Source organism: Lotus japonicus, chromosome 2, assembly GCF_012489685.1.
Source record: "Lotus japonicus ecotype B-129 chromosome 2, LjGifu_v1.2".
Classification (NCBI taxonomy): Eukaryota; Viridiplantae; Streptophyta; class Magnoliopsida; order Fabales; family Fabaceae; genus Lotus; species Lotus japonicus.
The window spans coordinates 43,576,938-43,589,264 of record NC_080042.1 but is presented as its reverse complement, the minus strand read 5'-3'; the positions used below and the strand labels follow the sequence as shown (position 1 = coordinate 43,589,264).

Below are 12,327 nucleotides of genomic sequence, written 5' to 3'. Positions count from 1 at the left end.
CCAACTTGCCTATCAAATGCTCAAAGGTAGGTCTTGCCAAGCTCTTGGTCAGGATATCCGCAGTTTGCTGACTCGAAGTCACAAAAGGTAGACATATGATTCCAGCATCTAACTTCTCCTTTATGAAATGTCGATCAATCTCAATATGCTTGGTTCTGTCATGTTGAACTGGGTTATGAGCTATGCTAATAGCAGCTTTACTGTCGGAGTATAATTTCAATGGAAGCTCAATTTTCATCTTAAGTTCTTCTAGGACTCTATGAATCCATAATCCTTCACAAATACCTTGAGCCATAGCTCTAAACTCAGCTTCTGCACTACTTCTTGCCACAACTCCTTGTTTCTTGCTCCTCCATGTCACAAGATTACCCCAAACATAGGTACAATATCCAGAGGTTGATCTTCTATCTGTGACTGAGCCTGCCCAATCAGCATCGGTGAAGATAGACACATTTCTTTCACTAGTCTTCTTAAAAAATAAGCCTTTTCCGGGATTTCCCTTCAAATATCTCAGTATCCTATAGACTGCCTCAAGATGTTCCTCAAAAGGAGAATGCATGAACTGACTCACTGCACTAACTGAGAAAGCAATATCAGGTCGAGTGTGTGACAAATAAATCAGTTTCCCAACCAATCTTTGGTATCTTCCGGTATCAACGGGAACACTACCTTCTTCCCAAAGTTTAGCATTAGGATCCATAGGGGTATCTGCTGGACGACATCCACTCATTCCTGTTTCTTTCAATAAGTCTAGAATGTATTTCTGCTGTGAAACCACAATACCATTCTTTGATCGAGCAACCTCCATTCCAAGAAAATATCTCATGGGTCCTAAGTCCTTGATTTCAAAGTCTACTGCTAATTTCTCTTTTACTCTTGCCATTTCAACTGTATCATCTCCAGTAAGGACAATATCATCAACATAAACAATCAGGGCAGCAACTTTCCCATCATGGGAGAATTTTGTGAATAAGGTGTGGTCAGCCTGTCCTTGAGTGTACCCTTGTTTCTTCATGGACTGAGTGAATTTTTCAAACCAAGCTCTAGGGGACTGCTTTAATCCATACAAAGACCTATTTAGTTTGCATACATTTGATCCAAATTTGCTTTCAAAGCCAGGAGGAATCTCCATATATACTTCTTCTTCTAGATCACCATTAAGAAACGCATTCTTAACATCCAATTGATGTAGGGGCCAATCCAGGTTGGCAGCAAGAGATAAGAGAATTCGGACAGTGTTCAATTTTGCAACAGGAGCAAATGTCTCTGAGTAGTCTATACCATAGGTCTGAGTAAAGCCCTTCGCCACCAAGCGAGCCTTGTACCTTTCAATTGACCCATCTGAATTATACTTCACAGTAAACACCCATTTGCATCCAACTGTCTTCTTGCCATCTGGTAGTGTCATAACACTCCAAGTTTTGTTCTTTTCAAGAGCTGTCATCTCCTCAAGTACAGCTTCCCTCCACTTTGGAATTTCTAGAGCAACCTGGACATTTTTTGGAATTTCTACACTAGACAATTTTGAGGTGAAGGCAGACAGAGATGAAGACAAATTTGAATATGATATAAAATTGGAAATAGGGTGTTTAGTGCAAGATCTAACAGGTTTTCTAATGGCAACAGGATCATCTATATCAGGATACAAAATACGACTCTCAGAAACAGAGATAGACTTACCTTTCATTTTCTTAGGAGGTTGATCATTCCCCGGTTCAGATTCCTGACAGTGTTGAGATGTGGACTCATTCCTTTCTTTGTGGTGCTTTTTCACATAAACCTTCCCTTTCCAAGTCCTGTTTCCTACTTCAAATCTGTTCTCTTTAAGTGACTCATTATTTTGTGGCATTTTAATTAGATCATCATCATCCCTATTGTCAAGATTCTCATTGGTTTCTTCATGAGAAAATGTAGGCTCTGATTCCTCAAGTTCCTTACTCATAACAGGAGTAGGATCAGATAGAGTATCTTGGCCATTTTCTGTTGGTGCAGAACTATAAGTCTTAGAGCTTTGTGGTACAGGCAAAGATAATTTATTTAAAAAACTCATGTCCTCAATTTGAAACGAGTCTTCCTTTATATCCCCCCCTTGAAGATGAGTGTCATTAAAAAAAGGTTTATTTTCAAAAAACGTAACGTCCATAGTGACAAACATTTTCTTGTTTTTTGGATCAAAACATTTATACCCCTTTTGGGTTGGGGAGTATCCAACAAAAACACATTTTATAGCACGTGGTTCAAGTTTTCCAACATTTTTATGTTCATGAACAAAGGCTATGCAACCAAAGATTTTTAATGTCAAATCAGTTGAAACACGAGTACTAGGAAAACATTCTTTGAAAGTATTAATTGGAGTTTGGAAATTGAGAACTTTGGAGGGCATTCTATTAATTAAATATGCCGCTGTTAAAACAGCTTCGCCCCACAAATAGTTTGGTACTTTACTTGAGAAAAGTAATGCTCTAGCAACCTCCAATAAATGTCTATTTTTTCTTTCAGCAACTCCATTTTGTTGAGGAGTATTAGGACATGAACTTTGATGTACAATCCCATTTTTTAGGAAAAAATCATCCAAAATAGTGTTAAAATATTCTTTGCCATTATCACTTCTAAAGACTTGAATATTTGTTTGATATTGGTTCTGCACCATTGTACAAAAATCCTTTACAGCCCGACAAACATCTGATTTCCCCTTTAACAAGTACACCCAACATACTCTTGAATGGTCATCTATAAATGTGATGAACCATTTTTTAAGAGAAAGTGTACTTGTACGGTTAGGGCCCCAAACATCACTGTGAACAATAGAAAAAGGTTTTGATGGTTTATATGGCTGTATTGGAAATTGGGAACGATGATGCTTTGCAAACTCACATGCTTCACATTTAAGCAAAGAAAGGTTCTTATTATAAAATAACTTAGGAAACAAGTGTTTTAAGTAATGAAAACTAGGATGACCTAATCGTAAATGCCATAACATAACGTTGTCATCATTATTATTCAAAACAAAAAAGGATTCAAAGCAGGAACTTATTGTTTTTGGAGGTAGTTGTGATGCAGATCCAATGTCAAGGTAGTAGAGTCCTCCACTCTCCTTAGCACTGCCAATCATCTTCCCCGAGTTCAAATCCTGAAAGACACAGTGAGAACGGAAAAAATTGGTTTGACAATTTATATCTCGGGTTAATTTACTAACAGACATTAAATTACAGGATAAGTTTGGAACATGAAGGACATCGTTAAGAGTTAACACTGGAGACAACACAACTGACCCTTTACCTGCAATGGCTGAAAAAGAGCCATCTGCAATTTTTATTTTTTGATTACCTGCACATGGACTATATGAAGAAAACAAGGTGGATTCACTTGTCATGTGATCCGAGGCACCTGAATCTAATATCCAAGTATGACTGGGACTGACACTAAGACATGCAGAATTACCTTTTGTTGCTATAGAGCAAGAAGGGGTTGAAGACTCGAGGAGTTTGAGCAGTTTGTCTAGTTGTTCCGTAGTGAGCGGAAGCTGAGTCGAAGAGGATTGCTGCCCTTGATCAGAATTACTTGCTTGAAATGCACGACGACCTTTCTTCTTCCAGCTAGGAGGTTTTCCTATGAGCTTCCAACAATTTTCACGTGTGTGCCATTCGCGCTTGCAGTGATCGCACCAAGGAACTTTTTCTGACCTTTTTCCCTCGCCGAGGTTCCTAGTAGCCAGAGCAGAGCCTTCAGATTCAGAACTTCGTGGTGTCTTGCCCATCATAATTCCTTGTCGTGCCTCCTCCCTTCTGATTTCTGCAAAAGTTTCACGAAGAGTTGGCAATGGTATTTTTCCTAAAACTCGACCCCTTACCTCATCAAGGTCTGTATTTAGCCCAGCAAGAAACATGAAGACACGATCATTTTCTTGCCTCTTGAGAAACAGAACACTATCTTCTGTACACCTCCAATTGTCATCATAACAGAGATCTAATTCTTGCCACAGGGTCAACAACTCATTGTAATAAGCAGTTACACTCCTGTCACCTTGTTTAGCCTGCCATAACTTTGATTTTAAACCAAAAATTTGGGAGGAGTTTTGAATATCAGAGTATGTTTCCTTAACAGCTTCCCACACATCCTTTGCAGAAGGCAAAAACATGTAAGGCTTACCTATTCCAGTTTCCATAGAGCTTACCAACCAAGCAATAATCAAGGAGTTTTCAGATTTCCATTGTTTGTAACGAGGGTCTCCGCTTGTTGGTTCAGCTACTGCTCCTGTTAAAAAACCAAGCTTCCCTTTGCTATCCAATACCAAGCGAACGGTTTGGGCCCATTCATTATAGTTCTTCCCATTCATCTTAGGAATATTGACCTTGAGGGAGTATGAGGAACCCTCTTGGTCATTGCAACCTATATTGACATTACTGTCACCATAAACACTGTTGTTTCTGTTTTCATTGTTGCCGTCATTACCGCCACTGTTTGTGACGAACTTTGGTGTGCCATCTCCACGACCACCACCATTACCGCGGCCACCGCCGTCTCCTTTGCCACCGCCATCACCGCTGTTGACGCCCGAGTCAAGTGATTGTTCGCCGTGGTTGGCTGTGGATCCGGTGTAGGCCTCTGCTATGGAGGGCCACCTATTGCGACCTGCCATAGGAGGCTAAATGGGTATGTGAAACGGGTCGGGGAAGGAAATAGGTTGATCAGACTAGCTGTGGAAAGCTCTACAGTAGAAGTCCCAACCTAGGGCTCTGATACCATATTGAAAAATAATAGGTAAATGCTGTTCTATTTTATTCCTCAGCCAAAGGCTGGTATTTATAGAGAGGATACAATTATTACTCCTTGAATTAAGGAGAGAATTACTACTCCTTGAATTAAGGAGAAAATTATTACATATAAAAAAGTCAATAATAGAATCTCTAGAATTGACTGGAAAACAATAAATACTGATATATTTTCCAACAATTTCATTGATGAAACAGAGAATGAGACACTATTTAAGAACAAAGGATCTTTATTCCCCATAGCCATGTCTCCTTTTTCTACTGTGTCTCATTGCCATGTCATTGATGTTGGAATACTTTTCAAATATTTTTCACGTAATTTTGAGCCATTGACTCTAATCCTCTTTGTCAGGATGGTGTTTTCAGAATAGACCGTCTAGAGTCTTTGCTAGCAGAGGTATACTTTTATTGTTTTTTATTTTTATATCTTTTCTTTTACTATTTTATGCATAAAGTTAAAATGCTACAAGAAGTTATTTTTGGTATCACGTTGTCATGACCTAGCCGTCAATCCCTATTTCCAAGTTAATCAATGAGTAAAATCCCCGTTTCTTGGGTATTTTCCTTATTTTTTGCAATGTTGTTTATTCCTTGGTTGGTTTGGTTATTGATTAATTGAATGGAACTTACTTGAAGAGATCTAATAAATAATTTATGTATGTTATGAGTACTCATCCTTGGGCTGGATTTTCATTTTTTCATCCATTCACTAGTCTATCTAAAGTCTAAACAAACTACTTGATTGATGTTATATGTATCTCAAGAAATCTTCTAAGGTAACCCCGGGGCCCCGGGGCCATTTTGATCCAATTTTAGAATCATCCTTTCAGTTTAAAACGCTGAATTTCTATAAGATATTTAATCAAAAGCATCATTGAAACGCTATATGCAAAACGTTGTGCAGTATGGCATGACATAATGTTTTTTTTTTATTTTGTGCCCAGTAAATCCTGTTTCTTGCAGAACTTGTTAAAAATCCTGTCCTAATATGGTTTCATGATAGTCTCTCCGTGCCAAAACAGAGAAGGCCTTAGTAAAGCAGCAATCTGAAGGCACTGATTCAAGATTGGTTATGAAGGAAATCCTTTCTTTTACACTAACAGAGAAGGTGCATATGTTTCTCATTACCCATTAAACATTCTATTTACTGCGTTTAACTTTTCCTCCCTAATGTGGGTTTCATGATGATCTTTGCAGGGTGAATATGTGAGGGGAATAATTGTTCAAGAATTTGCTAAAGTATGTCTCTTAGTTGTTTTAGTAAAACTACTATAGCAGTGATGAATGTGAAAAATGAAAACTTGGATGTTTAGTATAGAAATTTATTTGCTTATATTTAATCCTGACTATCAGCATTTGCTTGGATAATTGCAAACTTCTGCATTGGATGCCTTTTAAAAGATAGTAACACATTACTAATGATGTCCTTTTCATGGTGTCTCTGACCTCATGTCAATGGCAACCAAGTGTTATTTTTCTATGTAGGATTTCTATGGATATGTTGAATTAGAAATTTAGCTACAGGATTGAACTTATTTTTTATTCTTCTGGATTCTGGTATTTCAATGCAATTGCTTTGCTGCTAGCCTATCAGTATTATCATCAACTAACTATTCCAAAAGCATAAATTATAGGAAGACATAGAAATGGTTTAGTTATTTTTCTAACATACCCCCACAGAAGAGCCCTCTGGGCTTGAAGTTTGGATATTGCACAAGTCCGCTTATCTTGCGGGGGCCCTTGTTCATGAAGGCTCTTATACGGTTATACCATATCATGAATAAACTATCCCAAAAAGTAGAAGCTTGTTTGGTAGAGAGTAGAGACATTTGAATGATTTTTTTAATTGTGTTTCTAACAAGCATGTTGACTGGATTCTACAAAGGAAACAATAATGTCATGTTTGTGGCTTTTTTCATTGTAGGTAATTAGTTTAATCTTTTTAACTTCATTAGATCTTTCCTTATTCATTTCTTTTGCTTTCAAACCAAATGCAGGGTTTAGATGCACTTGGGCTAGCAACCTTGGAAACAGCTTTTGCAAGAGTTCCTTTCAGTGCTTTCGTTTTTCCCTCTTTAATGACTGAAGAAGATATAATCAACTTGAGAACCTTCCAACGCCTCATGCTACTACTATCAGGGAGCAGCAGAAAAGAGAACTCCAATACAGTAAGATTTTGTGGTTTACAAAAATAACTACATTTACACTTTGATATATTTGATATCGTTATGGATTTTGCTTCTTGATAGCCACTTGGAATCTTGACCTAAGGTTCAATTTGTGAAACAAGAACCTCACTACCTCAGTCTGTCTCATTCAGGAACACATGCTGATGGAAAGCCCACTGGGCTTCATGCATTATACTAAAGCTAAAAAACTACTTTATGAACCCAAAGAGATAGCCGGAAAAAAAACCCAAGCTACTTCAAATTAAAATTTTAACTATAACACTGAAGTGTGACTTTCAAGGACCAAACTTTAGAAATACTTGGTGTTCAAGTTCCTAAATTCCTATAACTTCAAAACTACCTGACCTAAATGTGGGTGAACTGATGCCCATAGCCTTAGAGTTTCTAAAAGTGAAAGATGGGCGGGAAACTCAATTTTGAACAAAGCACTTGGTCAAAGTTGTGGGGGTTAAATCCTGCTAAAGTGGGAAAATTTGGTTTTGAGGGTGGGAAAAAGGAAACTAATTACACCACAAAACTTCTTCCATTACGGACCAGACCAGTATTACCTTGTTTCACCACCATAATTCAGGACCTATGTTAAGGATGTCTGAATTTCACGTGGGTTTGTTTTAAATTCTTTCTACAGCAAAATTTTGTTACATGGAAGGGAAGGAAAAGTTACTTATGATAAAACTGCATTGGGAGGGACATGTGTTCTGTCACTGTTGCGTTGAGAAAAACTAAATACAAATTGGTCATTCATGTTTTATTTTTACTTTCTCTATTGCAATGAGGAAAGTTTAACTCTGACTATGTAAGTCAATATTTCAGCAATAAGTATATGCAAACTGAAATGGTTAAGTGCGTAATCTTGGCTAAAAAGCATTTTTGGCCCCTGATGTTGCAAGTTTGTGCAAATTTTTGACCCAAAGAGAGTAGGGGCAGAATTTGCACAAACTTGAACATCAGGGGCCAAAAGTGCTTTTTAGCCTAATCTTTTTAATGGTTTTTTATTTTATGCCTATGAATATTAGTATTTATATTCTGTCAATGTCATGTAGGGAAACGGAAAGGCTAGTCCTTACCAGAATCAAATACTTAACATGGAGGAGCTGTCCATAGCTTCAAATCAAATTGGCTCCATTCAAGACATTCTTCCTATTCTCTCTATCATTCCTGAGGTAATTCTCTGCGTTTGCATTTTATATGGTATATGTTGTGCATAAGCAAATTGGCTTCATGATGTTCTTTGTTATTGCTGAAGCATAACTCTTTATTATGTACAGCTCTCACCAGAATCCCAGCAGCAATTGCTTCAATTACCAGCTAACTTGGTTAGCCAGTTAATATCTCGTGCTGCTGCAAGAACTATCAGGAGAGTGTTTTTGTGACATGGATGTGCACAACCAGCTGAAATCTCTTTGGGCTTCACAGCTTCTCAATAAGCCAAGAAGGTGACCCGAGAACTTTGAGACATATAAGAATGTCGTATGCCACAGTAATTGTTTTTTCTTTCAATTTTATTTCTATGTAAGTATTTATACCTAGTAAGGGCGACCAGCAATGGTGACAAAAACTAGAAATAATAAAGGAGAGGAGAAATGTACAGAAGCAAGTGATCTTGACACGAACTATAAATGACAAAAGAAAAGAGTAATCTTCCAAATAGGATTCATCCCTTAAAACCTCAGGTGTTTTGCGCTTGGAGAATATGCATGCCATGAATTTAAATACACTATTAAATTAACAAAATAGAATATCATATCGAGTTTAATTTCTATACACTGGCAATGTATAGTTTTTTTACACCATCAACCAATCAGATTTTAAGGATGTGAGAAAATTTCTTTTTATTTAATTTCATTAATTGACATTGCACATCCTTGAAATCTGATTGGTTAACGGTGTAAAAATACTTTATAAAAAAAAACTTTACACTGTCGGTGCATCATCATTTTTCTCATATCATTTTAGTAACTGACTCGAACATAATGAAAAGAAACAAATAGTATCTTATCTTTTAACATGAAAATCTAACTTATTCAAGTAAAAATAACCTGGCATATTCTACATACTATCGTATCTGTCAACAACGGTTACCCTCAAATTAAACAACAGCTACTTGGATTTCCTAGAGCATCACGGCTATCGATCCATTGCAGATCTATTCTTCCATTGTCAATTCATCGATGGAATTATAGGCAGCAAAGTGTTTTCTCTATCTCTCCGGCGCCAAAATCATACGGTGACATGGTGAAGACCCATATTGTGAAGTCCGGCACCGAAAATCAAAACGTGTCGCGATGAAGAAAGCTAGTAGCGTGGGAGAGAAAGCGGGTTGTTGAGGAAGGAGTGATTGGAGATGCTAGCAACGCTGTGGTGGTGGAGGGGCGGAGGTGGTGGAAGTGTGGCTTAACACAGCGGCGCAGCTTGTCGGAGACAAGGGAGGGCGGTTAGAGAAAGGAGAACGTAGGTAATTGAAAAATAAAAATGGATATTTTTGTAATTTAAATGCATAATATAATTAGACCACGCTATTTTTTTAATAGGCAAATGTTAATTGTTATTAAATTAGTACAAATTATACCTCCTCATGGTTTTATCCTTAGCTCAAGCATGTGAGGGACCAAGGTTGAAAAAATCCCACCATAAACGCAGCCCAAAATTTGTTATTTGGCTCAGGAACCGCGTTCTTACATTTCCGTACTACTTCTTTGGAATTTGTGAATTGCTACTAAGTTTTGGTGAAGGATACTCCCTCAGGTCCTTATTATAATGAGACCACTTGAGTGTTTTTCTCGTTACTAAATATAAGTCCATTTACAATATCAATGAATCATTAATTATTTTTTTCCAAAACTATCCTCATGTTTAATATGAAAGAGACAATGAGATTTTGAAATAATCACTTTGAGAGAGAAATTTATAAGAAATTAAATAAGGGTAATCTAGGAAAGTGAATGTTTTTTTACAAATTTATTGTCTGTAACTACTTTTCTTAATCTAAAAGAATTAGGTAAAATAGACTTATATATAGAAACGGATGGAGTAGATCTTGCACCCACGCCATACATACTAGGACCAATGGAATCACAACATCTGTCACCACCGGTTAATGTAGGGAATTGGAAACCTTTTCATCCTAATAAATGGGTTTTGTATTTTAAAAAAAAAATAATTTGGTTATGACATTAAAGCCCTTATCTGTGCCTCATCCTTTCTCTGTCTCAACCTTCTTCAACCTCTTCACCGGCAAGCCACCGCTCGTTGTGGACGAGATCTGGGGAAGAGAGAGGGTGGACGAGATCTGAGAAGCTGGGAAGAAGATTGGTTGTTCGGAAGCCTCGCTCGTTGTTTTTACAGCGGCGAGATCTCCAGCGGTTCGAACCGCTGTAAAGTGCAAATTTAACCGTTGTAAAAGGTCATTTTTGGCGTAGTGAAATTGAGTGGGTAGTTGGATTTAATTAGGAGATGATGGAAAAATAAATTGTACTTTGTTGAAAGAGTCTTCTTCTTCTTCTTCTTCTTCTTCTTCTTCTTCTTCTTCTCTTCTTCTTCTTCTTCTTCTTCTTCTTCTTCTTCTTCTTCTTCTTCTTCTTCTTCTTCTTCTTCTTCTTCTTCTTCTTCTTCTTCTTCTTCTTCTTCTTCTTCTTCTTCTTCTTCTTCTTCTTCTTCTTCTTCTTCTTCTTCTTCTTCTTCTTCTTCTTCTTCTTCTTCTTCTTCTTCTTCTTCTTCTTCTTCTTCTTCTTCTTCTTCTTCTTCTTCTTCTTCTTCTTCTTCTTCTTCTTCTTCTTCTTCTTCTTCTTCTTCTTCTTCTTCTTCTTCTTCTTCTTCTTCTTCTTCTTCTTCTTCTTCTTCTTCTTCTTCTTCTTCTTCTTCTTCTTCTTCTTCTTCTTCTTCTTCTTCTTCTTCTTCTTCTTCTTTCTTCTTCTTCTTCTTCTTCTTCTTCTTCTTCTTCTTCTTCTTCTTCTTCTTCTTTTTTTTTTCTTCTTCTTTCTTCTTCTTCTTCTTCTTCTTCTTCTTCTTCTTCTTCTTCTTCTTCTTCTTCTTCTTCTTCTTTCTTCTTCTTCTTCTTCTTCTTCTTCTTCTTCTTCTTTCTTCTTCTTCTTCTTCTTCTTCTTTTTTTTTTTTTTTTTTTTTTTTTTTTTTTTTTTTTTTTTTTTTTTTTTTTCTTCTTCTTCTTCTTCTTCTTTCTTCTTCTTCTTCTTCTTCTTCTTCTTCTTCTTCTTCTTCTTTTTTTTTTTTTTTTCTTCTTCTTCTTCTTCTTCTTCTTCTTCTTCTTCTTCTTCTTTCTTCTTCTTCTTCTTCTTCTTTCTTCTTCTTCTTCTTCTTCTTCTTCTTCTTCTTCTTTCTTCTTCTTCTTCTTCTTCTTCTTCTTCTCTTCTTCTTCTTCTTCTTCTTCTTCTTCTTCTTCTTCTTCTTCTTCTTCTTCTTCTTCTTCTTCTTCTTCTTCTTCTTCTTCTTCTTCTTCTTCTTCTTCTTCTTCTTCTTCTTCTTCTTCTTCTTCTTCTTCTTCTTCTTCTTCTTCTTCTTCTTCTTCTTCTTCTTCTTCTTCTTCTTCTTCTTCTTCTTCTTCTTCTTCTTCTTCTTCTTCTTCTTCTTCTTCTTCTTCTTCTTCTTCTTCTTCTTCTTCTTCTTCTTCTTCTTCTTCTTCTTCTTCTTCTTCTTCTTCTCCTTCTCCTTCTCCTTCTTCTCCTTCTCCTTCTCCTTCTCCTTCTCCTTCTCCTTCTCCTTCTCCTTCTTCTTCCTGTCGCCGGGTAGCTCCGACAGAAACCTGATTCACGAACAAAGCGACGACGGTGACAAGATGACGAGTTTGGAGCACATCAAGGCTTGGTTGCTTGCGGAATCTGGTGGATGCGGTTGTGATAAATTGCCCAATGCTGACCCTCAATCGGTTCACTCTTCTTTCAGATTCAGCTTCTGTTCTCAGGTGGAGTTGGAGTCCCTGAACACGAGTTCCTCCAATGCTGCAACGGCTCCCCAACCATCACCAAAGCCACAACCTTTCTTCTCCACATCAACAAATCCTTAAAAAGGTACAACCTTTAGGGTAAGAAAAACCAGATCTGCACAAATTCTTCAAAAAGATGCAAACTTTGAAGGTTTGATTTTGACGAAGCGGCGCGGCTTGTGGAGGAGATCACAACTAGGGCGCAGCGGCAACGAGTTTTCCTCAATGTTCTGTTGTTGATTTGGGTTTAGGGTTCAGGGATGATGAAGGTAAAGGAAATGTTAGGTTCATCTAAAGTTTATGGGTTTATGGGTTCATAGATGATGAGAAACAGAGGCGGTGGTGGGAATGGGAGGAGAAGAATGGAGAGAAGAGGCATATTCTGTAGCAGAGGAGAAGGGGAAGACTTGATATTGGATGGAGATTGCAG

The 12,327-nt window shown here is 37.3% G+C and overlaps 1 protein-coding gene across 1 annotated transcript in view; it reads left to right on the top strand.

The window, feature by feature from the left end:
• LOC130738063 (uncharacterized aarF domain-containing protein kinase At1g71810, chloroplastic) overlaps positions 1–8,633 on the top strand; it is a 29,906-nt gene extending 21,273 nt beyond the window's left edge. Inside the window, exons 16-21 of the mRNA XM_057589963.1 lie at positions 5,125–5,169; positions 5,776–5,880; positions 5,970–6,011; positions 6,770–6,940; positions 8,005–8,124; positions 8,230–8,633. Of these exons, the coding sequence (XP_057445946.1) occupies positions 5,125–5,169; positions 5,776–5,880; positions 5,970–6,011; positions 6,770–6,940; positions 8,005–8,124; positions 8,230–8,334 (588 nt within the window). The 3' untranslated portion in view covers positions 8,335–8,633. The remainder of the gene's footprint in view (positions 1–5,124; positions 5,170–5,775; positions 5,881–5,969; positions 6,012–6,769; positions 6,941–8,004; positions 8,125–8,229) is intronic.
• The last annotated feature ends 3,694 nt before the right edge of the window (positions 8,634–12,327 follow it).